General features: G+C 51.5%; 5 protein-coding genes across 5 annotated transcripts; 4 read left to right on the top strand and 1 right to left on the bottom strand.

Moving 5' to 3' along the window:
- Nucleotides 1–957: 957 nt before the first annotated feature.
- On the top strand, nucleotides 958–3,003 carry C8Q69DRAFT_189933 (ammonium transporter MeaA). Its single transcript, XM_028625966.1, has 4 exons — nucleotides 958–1,204; nucleotides 1,267–1,598; nucleotides 1,658–2,249; nucleotides 2,308–3,003. Exons 1-4 carry the CDS (start codon nucleotides 1,093–1,095, stop codon nucleotides 2,946–2,948), a joined length of 1,677 nt encoding a protein of 558 aa, XP_028480962.1. The 5' UTR covers nucleotides 958–1,092; the 3' UTR covers nucleotides 2,949–3,003.
- Nucleotides 3,004–4,000: 997 nt separating this feature from the next.
- C8Q69DRAFT_483104 (putative calcium/mangenease P-type ATPase) lies at nucleotides 4,001–7,893 on the bottom strand. The gene is made up of 3 exons (XM_028631701.1): nucleotides 7,468–7,893; nucleotides 4,906–7,402; nucleotides 4,001–4,849 (listed from the first exon to the last, which is right to left on the bottom strand). Exons 1-3 carry the CDS (start codon nucleotides 7,570–7,572, stop codon nucleotides 4,275–4,277), a joined length of 3,177 nt encoding a protein of 1,058 aa, XP_028480961.1. The 5' UTR covers nucleotides 7,573–7,893; the 3' UTR covers nucleotides 4,001–4,274.
- Nucleotides 7,894–8,188: 295 nt separating this feature from the next.
- Nucleotides 8,189–10,820, top strand: C8Q69DRAFT_424758 (double-strand-break repair protein rad21). The gene is made up of 2 exons (XM_028628419.1): nucleotides 8,189–8,813; nucleotides 8,877–10,820. Exons 1-2 carry the CDS (start codon nucleotides 8,550–8,552, stop codon nucleotides 10,431–10,433), a joined length of 1,821 nt encoding a protein of 606 aa, XP_028480960.1. The 5' UTR covers nucleotides 8,189–8,549; the 3' UTR covers nucleotides 10,434–10,820.
- Nucleotides 10,821–11,706: 886 nt separating this feature from the next.
- C8Q69DRAFT_189882 (hypothetical protein) lies at nucleotides 11,707–12,985 on the top strand. Its single transcript, XM_028625965.1, has 3 exons — nucleotides 11,707–12,113; nucleotides 12,227–12,528; nucleotides 12,623–12,985. The coding sequence occupies exons 1-3, from the start codon at nucleotides 11,883–11,885 to the stop codon at nucleotides 12,825–12,827; spliced, it is 738 nt and encodes a 245-aa protein (XP_028480959.1). The 5' UTR covers nucleotides 11,707–11,882; the 3' UTR covers nucleotides 12,828–12,985.
- A 1,214-nt stretch (nucleotides 12,986–14,199) lies between these two features.
- On the top strand, nucleotides 14,200–16,846 carry C8Q69DRAFT_189833 (MFS transporter). The gene is made up of 11 exons (XM_028625964.1): nucleotides 14,200–14,769; nucleotides 14,844–14,953; nucleotides 15,013–15,047; nucleotides 15,110–15,354; nucleotides 15,414–15,446; nucleotides 15,494–15,580; nucleotides 15,635–16,044; nucleotides 16,097–16,208; nucleotides 16,286–16,419; nucleotides 16,493–16,565; nucleotides 16,635–16,846. Exons 1-11 carry the CDS (start codon nucleotides 14,348–14,350, stop codon nucleotides 16,699–16,701), a joined length of 1,728 nt encoding a protein of 575 aa, XP_028480958.1. The 5' UTR covers nucleotides 14,200–14,347; the 3' UTR covers nucleotides 16,702–16,846.
- Nucleotides 16,847–16,968: the final 122 nt, after the last annotated feature.

Here is a 16,968-nt window from a genome sequence, read left to right as displayed (position 1 = left end):
TGGATCGACGCGTTAAGCTCTGGTGAATTTCCTTTCTTGCGGCCGAGAATTGCCTGGATTTCTGGTTTTTGCCACTTGGTGGTCTCGCTGGGCAGGATGAGAGGAGGAGGAGAAGAAAGGTGATGATGATGATAATGATGATGATGATGATTCTCTATCCATGCTTTCAATTCTCTTCTTTTTCTTCTCTTCTCTTTTCTTCTTCCTCTTCTTCTGCTGTGATGATGATCCCTACTTAGCGCGCTGATCGATATCCTCACCATCTTAACTCATTGGAATTGTCAATATCTTTCCCTCCCACGCTAACTAGCGGTTCTCGGCCTTTTCTTCTCCCAGACCATCCCGGTTTGGGCCTGACGCTTTCGGCCTGGGACTGTTTTTTTTCTCTCTCTCTACAGCCTCACGCACTCGCGACAACTTACCTATCTACTGGTACAGTGCGCACACGCTTGATCGCAGGCTGGCTGATATCGCAAGAGCAACATCTTCAACATCCATAACATCCAATATCTCCAACATCTCCAACATCCCAGCCATTGAGCCAATTCCTCCGCGGTATGTGATGTCTGTTCCAGATGGTTCCCCACTCGATCCGGGCCAAACTCTCTTTTTTTCCATTCTTTTTCTCGGGCGTCTAGTCGCTTGTCTAGTGTCGTCTCGTGTCTTGTCTATCTATCGCTGACCGTTGACTCTTGCAGATTGCAAACACAAATCCATAGCGTCTCCGGAATCACCCCGTCTCTCGCCTTCCGCTGGCCCACTCGCCGTCCAGAATTAAATATATACCTGCCCGACTGCGCCTCCGCTGTCTCTGGTCTCATTCTCCCCCCAGTCAGCCCGGAGGCGAGTTGTGTGAGGGCATCATCTTCCCATTGCCGTTCTTGATTATCATTTATTTTTCTCTCTTCTTCTTCTTCTCCGTTGTGATACCCCCTCCTGCAATCCCGTCCGCTCGACCACTCGCCGCCGCCTCACGTGCCTCCCGCTGCGGTTTTCTAGAACGAACGAAGCAAAGCACCGTATTTTCGTCCAGGTCGAATCGACAGTCGAGTCCATTGCGAAGACCGACCCCCGGTCTTCGTGCATTTCAACATGTCCGGCTCCGGACACGCGCCCTATGCGCCTGATTATGCTTCATACAACTGGACGGGCGCCCCGGCCGACTATTCTCTCTCCACAAACCCCGATCTAGGCGGAAATTCACGTGCGTAGGATCCAGGCTGCATATCATTACACGCAAAGACAACAAAGCTCACTGATCTGCAGGAACGGAGAATCTGAACAAATGGTTTCAATCGGGTGACCAGGCCTACATCATCGTGTCCTCGGCCATGGTGCTGGTCATGGTGCCCGGTCTTGGTTTCCTCTACTCCGGTCTGGCACGCCGCAAGTCCGCGCTCAGTATGATCTGGGCCTGTATGGGCTCAATGTCTGTCATCATCTTCCAGTGGTATTTCTGGGGATACTCGCTCGCCTTCTCTCCTACAGCCACCAACGGCTACATTGGCAACCTCCGCAACTTTGGTCTGATGAAAACCCTGGCCGACCCGAGTCCTGCTTCACCCCTCATTCCGGGGCTCCTCTTTGCTTTCTACGAGGTATGGACACATGCGATATAGATTTCTTTAAAGATGTCCTGTACCTGACTCTTCCCCAGATGCAATTCGCCGCCGTTACTGCGGCCATCGTCATGGGTGCCGTAGCTGAGCGTGGTCGCATGCTTCCCGCCATGGTTTTCACCTTCATCTGGGCCACTATCGTCTACTGCCCCTTGGCCTGCTGGGCCTGGAACTCCAACGGTTGGGCCTACAAATACGGTGTGATGGACTATGCCGGTGGTGGTCCCGTCGAAATCGGATCGGGCTTGTCGGCCCTGGCATACTCCATGGTCCTGGGCCGTCGCCAGGAACGCATGATGCTCAACTTCCGCCCACACAATGTCTCGTTGATCCTGCTGGGCACCGTCTTCCTGTGGTTTGGCTGGCTTGGTTTCAACGGTGGTTCTGCCTTTGGTGCCAATGTCCGTGCGACCATGGCTTGCTGGAACTCCAACATCACGGCCGCCTTTGGCGCCATCACCTGGGTTCTCCTCGATTGGCGACTGGCTCGCAAATGGTCCATGGTCGGTTGGTGTTCGGGTACGATCTCGGGCCTGGTGGCTGCCACGCCCGCGTCCGGTTTCATCCCCCCGTGGGCCAGTGTCATCCTGGGTATCGTCACGGGCATCGTGTGCAACTATGCCACCAAGGGTACGTGTCGCTGTTTTCGGTTGTTTGCCCGTCCTATAGATAACTAACAATCTCGCAGTGAAATACTGGATTAGGATCGATGACTCGATGGATGTGTTCGCGGAACACGGTGTCGCCGGTATTGTCGGACTCGTTTTTAACGCCCTGTTTGGAACCGACGCCATTGTTGGACTTGACGGTGTCAACGTTGGCACGACGAACGCCACTACCGGCACCGCTGTCGGTGGCTGGCTCATCCACAACTACCGTCAGCTGTACATCCAGATCGCCTATATCGTCGCCTGCTGCGCTTACTCCTTCGTCATGTCCGCCATCATCGCCTATGCGATCAACGCCATCCCCGGGTTGAACCTGAGAGCGTCCGAAGAGGCCGAGCTTCTGGGTATGGATGACGACCAGCTAGGAGAATTCGCCTACGACTACGTCGAAGTCCGTCGAGACTACCTCGCCTGGACACCACAGAAGAACTGCCAGATGGAGGACGGCCACCAGATCCCGGCCGCGGAACGATACGGCATTGGCCCACACAGCGAGATGCTCGAGGGCCGGACGCCCCTGGAGGGAGCCAGCAAGAGCAGCCGTGGAGGCAGCGATGAGGAGAGCATCGCACCCGCGCCTCGACAGGCCGATCTGGAAGCTGCAGGACGGACTGTCGAGTTGAAGCCTGTGTCGGAGAAGGCCGAAGGGCCATCTGCATAGACTTGCGTCGTGCTTACGCCCTCTTTTTTCCTCTTCGCGTTCCCTTTTTTTTTTTTCCCTCCGGAGTTCTTCGTTTTCTCAACCTTATACCATCACGGCCGGCGAATTCTTCATGTTGGTTCTTCTATATATCCATCTCTGCGTTCTAGCCTGGAGCTCGTCTCTTTTTTTCCTTCGTCCCCTTCTGGATGATATGATATATATCTCTCTGTGTGTAAATATATATACTTACAACGGCTTTTTTTTGTTGCGCACCTTGGGGTAGCCATAGCCATTGGACTGGGTGTCATAGGCGTCTTGGAATTGTGAGGTCCATCAAAAGTCGATACCGTGCCATAAATACCATACCATATCATATCCGGAATTTTCTTCTCTTCCTCGATTGTAGATGTTGAGTTGAGTATAATGTATTAATTAGGGCGAATAGTTTTCGAAAGATTCACTCAGTTGGCAAGTATGTAATCTAAATGAGCCAGCCATAGATCTTCGTAAGTGATTGTGCAGACAGAAGAGAATCAAATCAAGCCACAGTATAAATAAAAACTGGTTCCTAACCAGTTATGCTAACCTATAACTAGTAACTATAGTTAATATCTACTTACTTAGTAGTTGGGGTTTTTTTTAAATATAACACAAGTTATTTCACTTGTTTATCTATCCAGGTCAGCATTAGCATTAGAATTTATTTAATATCAACCATAAATCATATAGCTAGTTAAGTTAAGCCAACTAGTCGTCTCGAGTCTGGTGACTATGCAAACTGGCGAGCTCCTACCCTATTCTATTCTATTCGATTCTATAACATTAACAGTGTCCATAACCTCATCGCTCAATTCTTTGGGGTTTAATAACAAGACGAGGGAGGTAAGAATGCTCCAAGTTCGATGTGAGAGGTGTGGGGGCAGAAGAAGAAGAAGCAAATATTCATTAATGTATAACGTAACATTTTAGCGGGGTAGGGGAATGGGATGAAATCAGATAGGAAAGAAAAGGGTCATATAGAACGAATTATACATATACATAAAGGCATGATATGTATGGTACGTATAGTACGTATAGTATGTATAGTATAGTATAGTAGCTATGACATGGACACGGTATTGGAAGGGGATGTCGAAAACAACCAAAAAAAAAAAAAAGATTTTATATTCATTGCAGCGAGTTTCAGATAAACCAAAAAAAAGGAAGAAAGAGCAAAATACCGCTCATCCTTATGTCCGTGGCTTTTTTTCCAGCCTACCCGGCAGCTTCGGCCCCAGGTTAACCCAGAAAGGAAACGAAAGGAAAGAAAAGGAAAACTAAATACATCTCTCTATGGATTCATAATCAGACATTCACGCTATATCCCGCACCGACGGCTTTTCGTCGCTTCAGCGAATTCAGATATTTTCTACCCTCGTCGACCCAGAATACAGAACTAGAGACAACCAACAGCCTGAATAGATGGCCGAAACTCAAAGGCTCCGTCTGGAAGATGCGCTGCAGGAACGGCAGGTAGATGACGCACGCTTGGCCGGCTAGGGAGCCAAGCACCGCGTAGTTGAACATTTTATTGCCGAAGAGCGGCAGTTCGCCGCGAAGGACAGACTTGCCTTCGCTTCGACAAGTGAGCGCGTTGAACATGTCGAAGAGCACGAAACATGTGAAGGTCATGGTCGTATCGTGGGCCGTAACAACGCGAGAGCGCTTGCCCGGGTTGAGCTCGTCGTCCGCATCGCCCATCTCGTAGACGTAGATGGCGAGCGTACCGAGCATAATCATAAAGGCAGACATGAGCACACGCTGGATGAGCGGTTTTGTGAGAACTCGGGCATGCTTCGGCCGGGGCGGACGCGACATGACCGCCGGGTCGACGGGTTCAACCCCCAAAGACTGGGCTGGTGGGCCGTCCATAAGAATATCTTGCGAAAAATGTCAGTGATGATCTACCATAAAACTGCAAGCCGGGAAATCTTACTGATCCACAAGATTTGCATCGCATTCAGCGGGTTCTTGAAGCCAAGGGTCGTGCTCAGAAGAACAAGGGTCAGCGCAGCAACGCTTGTGCTAAGCTGGAAGGTGATGAAGTTCTGGATGTTGTAGAAGATGCCCTTTCCTTGCTCAATCGCGCGCAAGATAGTCGAGAAATCATCGTCGGTCAGGATCATGTCAGCCGCCTCCTTGGCAACGTCTGTTCCCAACTTGCCCATCGCGATACCGATGTCTGCCTTCTTCAGTGCAGGCGCATCGTTCACGCCGTCTCCAGTCATAGCAACAACATCGCCGCGCGACTGGAGAGCTCGAATGATCTTCATCTTATGGTCAGGACTCGTACGCGCGAAGACTGTGGCTGTTGCCATTGCCTGTGAAAGCTCCTCTGTGGTCATGCGATCTATTTCGTCTCCCCTGAGGACCGATCTCGATCCGGGAGCGTCGTTAACTGGCATTCCAAGCTTCTTCGCAATGGCCACCGCAGTCGTCTCCGCATCACCTGTGATCATGATAACTCGGACGCCTCCCGACATGAGTCGCCGGATCGACTTGTACACGTCCTTTCGCGGCGGATCATTCATGCCCACGAGTCCTGAAAACACCAGACCGGTGTACCTTTCATCCTCCTGAACCTGACCCGGTTTGGGGCTTGGGGTTGCACTTCGGCTGCCGAATCGTCTACCCTTTGGCGCTGGTCCGCTGGCAAAGGCGAGAACCCTCAGTCCTTCTGCCGCCATCTGCTCTGCTGCACGTCTGATAACCTGTCGTCTTGGTTCGTCCAAGATCACCTCGCGGCCGTCTTTCATCAGATAGGTATCACATCGGGCGAGCACTTGCTCCAGAGCACCCTTGATATAAGCGACCTCGGTGCCGCTGTTTCCCCCCGAAGGGTCCCCAGACATGCCACTTCCAATGATCACTCCCATCCATTTCCGCTCCGAGCTGAAAGGCGTTTCCGAGACACGGGCACTGATCCGTTCTCGCACATCATCCTCTCCAAAGGCGTCCAGCAGGTCAAGAATGGCAACGTCGGTCGGTTGGCCTACCCACCTGCTCTTCACTGCGCCTGACGAGCTATCGGCAGTCGAGGACAGCACTGCAGCCGACGAAGCGCTTGCGGGCGAGTTTGCATGCACGCGCGACAGTCGAGCATTGTTAGCAATGTTTCCCACTCTGAGTACAGTCCGCGCCGCAGGTCCAGGGGTCAACGACGTAATGTCTTTGTGGACTTCGAAGGGTTCAGGACAATCGAAATGCCACATCTTGGTGACTGTCATATGGTTCATTGTCAACGTCCCCGTCTTGTCGCTACACACGACATTGACCGATCCCAGGGTCTCCACACTTGGAAGCCTTCGCATGATCGCTCCTCGCTTGGCCATGCGGAGGACGCCAAGGGCAAGGGTGACTGTCACAATGATAGGGAGACCTTCCGGAATCGCAGCCACTGCCAGCGAGACACCTATCGTAAACATCTCGAGGAGCTTCCTTCCTTGCAACACGCCAATTAGAACGATAAGGCCGATGACACCAAACGACATGTAGCTCAGCTCCTGACCTAAGCGGTCCATGGATAGCTGCAATGGCGTTCTGGGGCTCTCAATCTCCTGCAACGAAGCTGATATGCTACCGAACTCAGTGTTGGGTCCAGTTGCGATGACAATTCCCTGACCGTAACCCGATCTCACTAGCGTACCCATGAAAGCGATATTATGTTGTTCATTCAAGCGGACATCTGCCCCCACTGTGCCAGCAGCTGGTGCGTCGAAAAACGGAGAACGAGGGGGGGTGATAATCTTTGGTGTCTCTGGTGCAGCCGCGGCAGCAGTCCCCAGCGCATCGGCGTATTTGGCAACCGGTTCATTCTCTCCGGTCAGATTCGACTCGTCAATGCTCAGGTCCGTGGCAGCGGTAATACGAATATCAGCAGGAATGCGATCTCCCGTCGAAAACAAGACCAAATCTCCTGGAACCAACTGTGCTGCCGCAACGGTGGTGGATGCCTTCGCGGCGGCTGACGCTGGGCTAGGGGTGTTGGTCCGTAGGTCGTGAAGTTCATATTCACTCCCGCCGCTCGTGGTCAGGGGAGTACGGGTACCTCCGGTGGGCACGTTGCGAATCAAGTGGGCATAATGAGGGACAAGTCGACTCAAGGCCTCAAGGGATTGCTCCGATCTGTATTCCTGCACGAATCCTACCGTCACCACGATCGTCACGGCGAGAGTGATACTGACGGCATCATCGTAGTTGCCCATGAAGAAGGACAAACCTGCGGAGGCCAGGAGGAGGAGGATCAAGGTCTCCTTGAATTGCTTCAGGAAGCGCAGCCATAGCGGCTCCGGTTCTTCGTGGGGCAACTCATTGGGTCCATCTCGTAGGAGTCGTATTTCAGCCTCTGCGGGTGTGAGGCCGTGAACCAGGGAGGTGTTGAGTCGCTCCGCAACCTGCTGAGGATCTAATAGGGAATATGCGGCCGTAGATGACTAGAGCACGCGATCAGTCAGCCGTGACGATTCTCTGTTCATTCGAACGGACAAGGAGCTCTCACCGATGGAGCATTAGGTCGCGAGGACGGCGACGCGGTTGCCGCTGGCCGGTCGATGGAGATGTGCGCATTGTGCAGAGGCAGTGCGGGAGTCGCTGACCTTGACATCTCTCATGCTCTGGACGATCCGGAGCTCTGGAACAAAAAAAGAATCAGGCGTAGAGTCGGAGCATCCCGGGGGAAAGAAGGGTGCGACAGAAAGAAACGCTTACGCCAGCTTCAGGAGCAGCAAGCTGGCACGAACATCCACCGGGTTCAATGAACGTCCTGAATAGGGATCCCTGGAGTCTCCACGGCTTGCGGTCACGGACACTTTGCAGTCTATGGGGAGAACAGGCGCAGACGCAGACAGGAGAGACAAGCGTCGGTGCAGCGAGAATTGGGAAATTGGTAGTATGGTAGTTAGTTATTATTGTTGAGGCTCTAGACTTGCGACTTCAGACTGGGGAAAGCCAAGTAACTTACTTACTGTAACTTACGGGACCCGTAACTTACCGGCGGATGCTTTTCCTGTTGCGGTTAGACCTGGAACTACGTATCCCCGGATCCGAGGACTGGCGACGGTATGGGCAATACGTGTCAGTTCCGTAACTTCCGCTAGAATCATGCCCTGCTGCCTGCCATTCCTGTAACTGCAATACGGCCAATATCATAAATACGGCTTCCCGAGTAACGACGCGGGCCTGTCACGTCGGCGACACGTGATCCCAGCCACACATGCCCGCGGCGCTCTGGCAACTCCATCCGCTTGCATCCCCGTTTGTCTTCTTCCTCTTTCCCCCTCAAAAATATACACGCGCCCACCCCTCCTCCACGACCTTCACTCCGTTCATTCCCGCAATCTACTATCGGATTCGGGTCGCCTGCTCTAGGATAACGACTCGATTCTGGTCGCCAGGTCCCGTCGGACTCGATAACGCTGGTACGCTGTTGAAAACAGCGCGGTATTCGGTTGTTTGGGTCGGCGCGTCATTGGCCTTCGCATTGGCCTGACGTCTTTTCGCATCGCCAACCCCCTCCGCGTCGGGTCCCTCAGCGCGTTTATTTCGATCTGGACACATTAATCGCGGGCCCAGAGGGACAGGATGTTCTATTCAGAGACGCTGCTGTCCAAGACCGGGCCGCTGGCCCGGGTCTGGCTGTCCGCAAACCTCGAGCGCAAACTTTCCAAGTCGCATATTCTGCAATCCAACATCGAAAGCAGCGTCAGTGCCATTGTAGACCAAGGACAGGCACCCATGGCGCTGCGATTGAGCGGTCAGCTGCTTCTGGGTGTCGTCCGTATCTACAGCAGAAAGGCGCGTTATCTATTGGACGACTGCAATGAAGCTCTGATGAAAATTAAGATGGTAGGTTGTCTACGCTGTCTACGGTTTCTTTTTAAATCGCAAGCAACTAACGTGCAAACCCAGGCTTTCCGTCTAACCAACAATAATGATCTTCCAAGCACGGTGACGATGCCACCCGGTGGAATTACTCTACCGGATGTATTGACTGAATCCGACCTTTTCATGAACCTAGATGCATCTCTGCTCTTGTCTCAGCCGCTGAACTTGGAGCAAGACCCCAAGCGTCCTGGTTCATCCATGGATTATTCCAGTCAGCTGCTGCCGGACAGCAGCGGCAGCCAGCGCTATTCCCAGGAACCGGCTCGTCTCGAGGACCACACACTGGTCGACCTCGATTTGGGCGAAGATGACACGTCGTTTGGCAATGACTTCAGCATGGAACTTGGTCGAGATGCACCGGCTCCTCGTCCGGTTGAGGAGGATCTGTTCAGCGACGCCGGAAAGTTCAACGATATCGATCTACCCTTGGACCTCGGAGAGGATGATGCTCCGCTGGACAAAATGGACCTGGGAGCTGAAGGTTCCCACGACAACCTGGACGATTTTCTCCGCCAGGATGATGCTATGGATCTTGACGGAGAGGGAGAACTTCGCGGTCAAGAGGCAACTCCTGGTCCTTTCGCTGATGAGCAGAGATCCGAACGCGTATCCTTGAGCCCTGCACCACCTAGTGAGGTCCTTGAGCGTGAGCGTCCCGCCGGTTTCGGTGAGGAGGAAGCGCCGCAAGAGGATCAGGAAGAAGAGGGCGAGGCTGTCACTCACGCGCAGCGTGCTAAGCGCCGCAAGATCATGCAGCTCGATGAGGACAAGGTGCTCAAGGTTATGGACATCAAGCAACAGCAACAAAGTCATCCCAAGATCTTGAAGCCAGTGTCGTTCCTGCCTCGAGACCCCGTCCTGCTTACTCTGATGCACATGCAGAAGAATGGTGATTTCGTGTCGAGCGTGCTGGGAGATGGTATTGGCCGTGGCTGGGCTCCGGAACTGAGAGAATTGTTGTCTTTCGAGACCGTCAAGAAGTCCGGTGAGCTTAAGCGAAAGCGCGACAGCGGGATCTCGGACGTGGATATCGAAGCAGCCAATGCTCCCGCCCTCGAACTTGGCGACGATGAGGCGATTCTTCCCGTGCCTGCGGATGAAGGCATTGATATGGATACCACGCTCAACCAACGATCTGAAATCGAATTCCCTGCCGAGGGTGACCATTTCCACGCCAGCAGTGATGACGAAGGTATGGGCCAGCCGTTGGATGATTTCGACGACAGCACCGTGCACCCAGCCGACAGTGGCCCTGTTTCAGCAGGCACAAAACATGCTGTTCACCTGCTGCGAGACCGCTTTGGCGGCGAAGCGGCCACCGAAAGCCCCTCGAAGCAGAAGAAGACTAGCGTGCTGTTCCAGGACCTCTTGCCCGAGAAGGAAACAAGCAAGGCCGATGCGACCAAGATGTTCTTCGAGGTGCTCGTCTTGGCCACCAAAGACGCCGTCAAGGTGGAGCAGAAATCCGACACCATTGGAGCTCCTCTCCGGATCCGTTCCAAACGTGCTCTCTGGGGCTCTTGGGCGGAGACCGAGGCGGGTGGAGAGATCGCCAGTCAACAGACCCAAGTCGCAGTTTAGATAAGGCGACCTTTCCGTATCTGTCACGAAGGCGTTGGCTTTGGCGTAGCTCCTGTTCATGTATAGCTCTGGATTGGCATTCTTGGTCCCAGCATTGTCGCTGGTTCTGAACGTGTGTTTGGGTGGACTCGACTCTTGTCCTTTTTTTCTTTTCTTTTTTTTTCTCTCTCTCTTGAATTGAGGCTATTCTGGATGTTTGGATCCTTGCCACAGGTTGCTCTTGGTGTTGACGCGGGCCTGGCGTCGGTAGCAAGTCGGTTTTGAGTTTTTAGGACATACCAACGGATCCGCCGTGGTGTTGGAGTTTCTGCGCGTTCCCCTGTGCAGACGTATTTAGGTAGTTAGCTGTAGAAGTCAATTCCATCATAATTGAACTGTGAAGACTCGGTTTTGATCCTCCAGAGACAGAATGTAGAACTGAACTCTCGATTCGGTGGTCAGCGATCTTGGCGCATGAATTGGGAAAATTACATGCTCATTTAGGCCTGCCCGTATAACCTTCGCGAGTAATAGATACTGCTCAGATCGTCTCCAGTCGACGAGTCGATCTGTTGATCTCTATGGCGTGTGAGGAACGGCCGCCATCAGCAAGAGATCGGCTGGGCGTCCTTGCGCTGCGACAACTGATGTTTGATACTTGCGCCAACGCCGCGTCAAGCGTCCAGGGTCTCGAAACCTGTCACAACGTCCCAGCGCGATCTCCGCTCTTCACCACTGGCTCTTTAGTTTCTTAGCCCCCCAAGGAGGCGTCCTGTCTTCACGATTGAAGGGATCCAGGACCTAGCCTTGTGTTTGAAGCGTCCTGTTCAGGCTACTGCAGCCAGCGAGTGTTCTGCTAAACCCCCGTTGAGGGCTACTGACTTCCGCCAGGTTCACGGCTAGATGATGGATTGCGTGTGCCTTCTGTGGCTGAACATGCTTGATCTCCCTTGTGTCCGTTTGACCACTGACCACTGACCCACTGCTGGTTGATGTTAAGCAGGAGAATAATAAGAGTATGGGGTACATAACAGTGGCAGAGCCGCCGAGGCAGCTTGGTTCTTTTTAGGAAGATCCCTTTTTTCTCTTCTTTTCCTGTCCTTTTGTCCTTCCTCATCTTATCTTCTTTTGCTCCCTGTGGGAGAGAATCGACTGGTCGTTCCTTTTTTTCTTTTTTGACAGTTCAGTCCTTCAGTTTTTGTGTGTTTTCGATTCTTCTAGCCCCCTGGTGAGGCATTCAGTTCTATTCTATTTACTCCTATCCCTTGACGACGACACACCCGATACTATACTTTCAACATATTTTATCTTTGAAACGCTGGTCGTGACATTTCTACAACAAAAGAAAAGAGAAGGATAAACGGATCAGCTTCGCAGTCGACCCGAAGCGGAACAACAAAGTCTCCGCGCAACGATCTTGAATCAGCAGCTGCAGTCAAGCGTAGCGAAAAGCAAAAACGAATACCAATCATGGGTAGCACGATCTATCGTATGAAGACCTACTGGGCGAGTCACCGAGATCGAGTCAACGCCGGGAACTCTCCACGGTTGTTCCAGAAGACAATCCTTCGGTTCGTCACGGCACATTTTGCGCTGCTGGGAACAATACTCCTGGCAGCAGCGATCAATCCATGGCAAGAGAATTTCTTCCATTCGAAGGGGACCCCGGGTGATTGGCAGGATGGGTTTCCGATTGCACCGGTATGGACCTGTGTCTTCTATTTATGGGCCACTGCACTTTGTGGGAATACACGATGGGATTTTGGTCCATATTCATCATATGTTGTTGACTGTAAGCTGACGAGAACGTTTAGCTTCTCCTTTCATTCTTCTTTAACCTCACCAACTCCGTCTATGTCTTCAAGACGGCGAGTCCGTTCCGCGGACTCGTTACCGGCATCTTCGACTTCCTTGTCTGGGCGATCCTCATCCCGGCCGTCACGTTCTCCGCCTGGGCTGGTGTGTTTAATCTCTGGAAGAAACCGACAATGTCAATGGCTGGAAGCATGGTCGTTTGCGACACTGGAATGAACATGTTCAGCAAGGAGTGCAATCCTGAGCTGTATCAGATCGGGGACCTGGAGTTGGCCGGTGTTATCTTTGCTATCTTGGTCTGGTAAGTTCCACAGGTCTTCTGTCTGGCAGATTTGAAATCCCCCTCGACACTGTATTCCACGTAAAACCAAATTAGCGACTGACGTTACTTCTAGGTTCATCACAACCTTCCTCTTTGTGCATGGTTGTATCGAGGGCATGAGGGGCCCCAGGAGGGGCAACCAGCTTAGTGAGAAGCCTCCGATGCCAGATCGATCGGGATTCTACGACCTTGAGCGTGGTCCGCCCCAATTCACGAGGCGAAGTCGAGGTCCCCCCGTGCTGACACGCCCGCCGATGGCCATGCCGCGGTACAGGTGAAAGACCGGATCATTGACCAACTGCGACTCCTGTCTGGTTCTGCATATGAAGTGCTGGTCTGAAAGACTCGCCAGGATCGGTCCTTGATATATGTGACACTTTTAGGAGTGTCAGACGCAGAGCCTAGGCCAATCGCGTGATCCCACAGCGCCAGGATAGATGACGCTAACACGGGATTCCATGCAATTCTTATGATGACTTTTTCTTTTTTGTATCTGTCCTCTATGTTTTTGATATTTTGTGAATAAATAATACCCACCGAGGAGAGGGAGTGCTGTTAGCGCTGGCCCTCTGGTCGGGTGATGAGCATCCAGACATGGCTTGGATATTTGAACGATATGATATATTGCTATTATCTAGCACACAGTCAGCAATCGAAGGCAGTCTTCTTTTTCTTTACCACTGTGAAATATATGCGTGTGACGTAAACAGAGAAGTGTTGTTTCCGGACAATTGTAAACTAACTGATACTAGCTACCACCGTAAGCACTCCGTGGTCATGATCTCGAAACGAACTCGATCATGTTATGTGCGAGATCAGATTGTATAAACTATAACTACCTACTTTTTGCGTAGATAGGTAGGCTAAAGATTGAGTGCTGATCGATCGACCGTCGGATACTCCCGACGTGCATATTGCTTGGCTTTTGGGGGGTAATTGTCCGATGACCAGATAGAACGACTGTAGTTACTAGGCATAGCATTGGAAAGTAAGAAGATCCTACTTCTCATGATGATTCGTCAATGAGATTCTCTGATGGGTTCTAGAGCTTCTTCTCCCCAAGCTCAAAAGATATATGCATACTGTATACTCCGTACAGTTAATCTAATTTGTATAGATAGTCCATCTGGCTTGGCAGTGACGTACCGGCCCGATCTGGACAGGGAGTTAGTTAACTTCCCCCGCATTATTTATTTAATATTCTTCTTATTGACTGTCGACTCTATCATTTATTTATTATCTTTCCATCTCAATTCATCCTTTATGATTCTATTATTCCCCAGCTCTTTTCCAATTCACAATCATTCTCTTACCCGGAGAAAAGACCGGGCGAGAGGGACTAAATCCGTCCATCTCAGTGATCGACGAATTGGGAGCGGTCCGCACGGTCCGCATCCAGAAAGCCGACTCGTTGATTACTCAGGAACATCCATCTCGAACTAACTAGTTAGTTAATTGGCGCTGGCCATTGCTCTCTTCTTTTCCCTGTTATTTAGCTGGCTACTGCTGCTGCTGCTGCTGTATGATGTCCCGCATGGGCATTGCAGTGTGTTAGTCAGACGTCAATTACTAACTAACTAACACTGGTGCGTGATACAGAGGTTCTGTATCTGGGACTTTGGAACTAAAACTGACCGACTCCCAGGATTTCTCCGCAGCGCATACTTAATCCTGGTTTCTGTCCTCCCCGCACGCGAAGCTTCTTTGTCAGACAGAATCCCGGTCAGAGGGAGATCGTCCTGACTCCCCGTCGTCAGCCTTTGCTGCTCGACAGAAGAAGAGGAAGATAAAGAACACCATGGCCGTGACACCAGCGCCGTCTCGCGCGGAGAACATAAGTCCCGCACCATCCAGTCAAGTCAAGGCCAGCGATATGGAAGATGGGCAGAACGGAGATCCAGAAAAGGCGTACGAGCCGCTCAGAGCTACCACCGCCAACAGCAACGGGCGCAATGGCGATTTGGCCGTGCAGAAGACGCACTCGCGCACGTCGCGGAGGTCGCTCGAGCGGAGCTGGTCGATGAATGATGGATATAGCTGTAGTGGGATCGGGGCTGATGAGGAAGATAAGGACGAAGAGGCTGGTGCGGTTCCGGCAGAGGAGGGGGTGTCGGATTTTACGGTCACTTGGGATGAAAATGATCCTGCGAATCCTCGCAATATGAATAAGCTGCGGAGGTGGTTGATAGTTGTCATCTGTTCGACGGGTTCGGTTTGCGTGTAAGTTGGGTTCAGATCGAGGATAGTCGTGGATGCGACGTTTCGAAACGACCTGGAGACTGATACTGTGGCAGGACATGCACTTCGTCAATGTATACCATGACATACGAGCAAATTATGAGAGAGTTCCACTGCTCGCGGGAGGTCGCTACGTTGGGTCTGTCGTTTTTCATCTTTGGTCTTGGTGAGTCGATCTGTGATCTCGTTGGGATTGGCTGTGCTTACTGACCTTGGGATATACAGGTGTCGGACCATTGTTCCTAAGTCCCCTATCTGAAGTATGTTCCCGCGTGATCTTGCTTCCGTGACGACACACGCAAGCCATACTGACGAGATCAAGTTTTATGGACGGAGAAACATCTACATCGTATCGTTTACCTTTTTCCTGATCTGGCTGATCCCTTGCGCCGTTGCGCAAAACATCCAGACTATGATCGTTGCCCGTTTCTTCAACGGTCTTTCGGGAAGTGCGTTCCTCAGCGTGGCGGGTGGAACAGTGGGAGATCTTTTCGCGCGTCACGAGTTGGCTGCTCCGATGATGCTGTACACTGCCAGTCCTTTCGTTGGTCCTGAGATCGGTCCTCTGTAAGCTACATATAGCCTTGAAACCTGATCTGTGTGTAAGATTGCTGACCGGTGTCCAGGGTTGGCGGGTTCATCAATTCTTTTACTACGTGGTATGTTTTCTTGCATTGTGGTTAAGCCCATCGAGCTGACTCGTCAGGCGCTGGACATTCTATGTGCTCCTCATCTGGACGGGCTCCGTTCTGGGATTGATCGTGTTCTTCGTTCCGGAGACTTACCATCCTGTGTACGTCAGCCCCATGAGCGGACTGCTCTCTGCACCAACTGACTTTCTTTTCAGGCTGCTGCGACGAAAGGCCCAGAGACTGCGCAGGGAAACGGGAGATGAGCGATGGGTGGCCCCGATTGAGAATATGCACCGCTCGGTGCTGCAAACCGTCCTTCGCTCTCTGTACAGGCCGATGCTCCTTCTCACGCTGGAGCCTATGTGTCTGAACCTCTGCATCTTTTCGGCCATCCTTCTTGGTATCCTCTACCTCTTCTTCGGCGCCTTTAACCTGGTATTCACCAACGTTTGGGGATTCAAACTGTGGCAAGTCGGTCTATCCTTCATGGGGATCTTTGTCGGCATGATTTTTGCTATCTTAACGGACCCCATCTGGCGGAGGAACTATGCGCGGCTGGAGCTCAAGCATGAGCAACGGAAGGGAGTGAAAGGCGATTTCCAGCCCGAATGGCGGTTGCCTCCAGGTGAGTCTCCCGCTCCATGGCATATCGAAGCATTCTGACGAAGGATAAACAGCGATTGTTGGCGCTCCATTGGTGACAATTGGTCTTTTCATCTTTGCCTGGACAATCTATTCCAACTGCCACTGGATCGGGGCGATCATTGGCAGCGCTATTTTCGGAGCTGGGTACGTCCTATCACCACTATTGCCATTTCATACATGACAACTAGTGATCAGTTTGCTAACCTCGATATGCACAACAGGACGATTCTCGTGTACTCGGGCGTCTTTACATTCTTAGTCGACGCATACCCTACATTTGCAGCTAGTGCGTTGGCAGCAAACAGCTTTGCGCGGTCGAGCTTCGGAGCGATCTTTCCACTTTTCGGAATCCAGAGTGAGCACCACTTCTTCCTGTTCAAGTCCATGTCCCTGTTGGCGAAAATAGTATCACTAATTACCGTCTGCAGTGTACAATAACCTCGGATATCACTGGGCCACGTCCCTCCTGGCGTTCTTGACACTAGCCATGCTTCCATTCCCGTAAGTCTGATACGATATTTGATTGTTATTTACTATTATTATCCCGATAAAACTAATTCTCCAAACCAGGTACATATTCTTCCGCTACGGCCACATCATCCGCAAGAAGAGTCGTTTTGCCGCCTCGGAAAAGTAAACAAAAGTAATTAATTATCGGGAAAGAAATAATAAAACACAAGAAAGTGTTTATATGATGACAAACTTAGCTAGGTATTTAGAATCATTAGCTGGTTAGTTATTTAGAATCAATATTACTAATTAATTCTTTTTCTTCGTGCATGATCTTTTTTTTTTCTTTTCTTTTTGCTCTAGCTAATTAGTTACCTGCCCGGCTACTTTACTATGCGTTATTCTTCTTCTAGCTTGAAATTGTAAGTGAAGAAAGGAGGTAGTATATAATACA

This window comes from Paecilomyces variotii (assembly GCF_004022145.1).
Source record: "Paecilomyces variotii strain CBS 101075 chromosome Unknown C8Q69scaffold_22, whole genome shotgun sequence".
NCBI classification, from domain to species: Eukaryota; Fungi; Ascomycota; class Eurotiomycetes; order Eurotiales; family Thermoascaceae; genus Paecilomyces; species Paecilomyces variotii.
This window is presented reverse-complemented; position numbering and strand designations above follow the sequence as displayed.

What these genes read in the sequence shown, in the direction of transcription:
- C8Q69DRAFT_189933 (XM_028625966.1), top strand. Translation starts at nt 1,093, where the DNA reads ATGTCCGGCTCCGGACACGCGCCCTATGCGCCTGATTATGCTTCATAC. An exon ending in CGATCTAGGCGGAAATTCAC is followed by an intron (nt 1,205 to 1,266) that starts GTGCGTAGGATC and finishes ACTGATCTGCAG; the next exon opens with GAACGGAGAATCTGAACAAA. An exon ending in TCCTCTTTGCTTTCTACGAG is followed by an intron (nt 1,599 to 1,657) that starts GTATGGACACAT and finishes ACTCTTCCCCAG; the next exon opens with ATGCAATTCGCCGCCGTTAC.
- C8Q69DRAFT_483104 (XM_028631701.1), bottom strand. Translation starts at nt 7,572, where the DNA reads ATGTCAAGGTCAGCGACTCCCGCACTGCCTCTGCACAATGCGCACATC. An exon ending in CGCGACCTAATGCTCCATCG is followed by an intron (nt 7,403 to 7,467) that starts GTGAGAGCTCCT and finishes CGCGTGCTCTAG; the next exon opens with TCATCTACGGCCGCATATTC. An exon ending in GATGCAAATCTTGTGGATCA is followed by an intron (nt 4,850 to 4,905) that starts GTAAGATTTCCC and finishes ATTTTTCGCAAG; the next exon opens with ATATTCTTATGGACGGCCCA.
- C8Q69DRAFT_424758 (XM_028628419.1), top strand. Translation starts at nt 8,550, where the DNA reads ATGTTCTATTCAGAGACGCTGCTGTCCAAGACCGGGCCGCTGGCCCGG. An exon ending in CTCTGATGAAAATTAAGATG is followed by an intron (nt 8,814 to 8,876) that starts GTAGGTTGTCTA and finishes GTGCAAACCCAG; the next exon opens with GCTTTCCGTCTAACCAACAA.
- C8Q69DRAFT_189882 (XM_028625965.1), top strand. Translation starts at nt 11,883, where the DNA reads ATGGGTAGCACGATCTATCGTATGAAGACCTACTGGGCGAGTCACCGA. An exon ending in ATGGGTTTCCGATTGCACCG is followed by an intron (nt 12,114 to 12,226) that starts GTATGGACCTGT and finishes GAGAACGTTTAG; the next exon opens with CTTCTCCTTTCATTCTTCTT. An exon ending in ATCTTTGCTATCTTGGTCTG is followed by an intron (nt 12,529 to 12,622) that starts GTAAGTTCCACA and finishes CGTTACTTCTAG; the next exon opens with GTTCATCACAACCTTCCTCT.
- C8Q69DRAFT_189833 (XM_028625964.1), top strand. Translation starts at nt 14,348, where the DNA reads ATGGCCGTGACACCAGCGCCGTCTCGCGCGGAGAACATAAGTCCCGCA. An exon ending in TCGACGGGTTCGGTTTGCGT is followed by an intron (nt 14,770 to 14,843) that starts GTAAGTTGGGTT and finishes ATACTGTGGCAG; the next exon opens with GACATGCACTTCGTCAATGT. An exon ending in ATCAATTCTTTTACTACGTG is followed by an intron (nt 15,447 to 15,493) that starts GTATGTTTTCTT and finishes CTGACTCGTCAG; the next exon opens with GCGCTGGACATTCTATGTGC.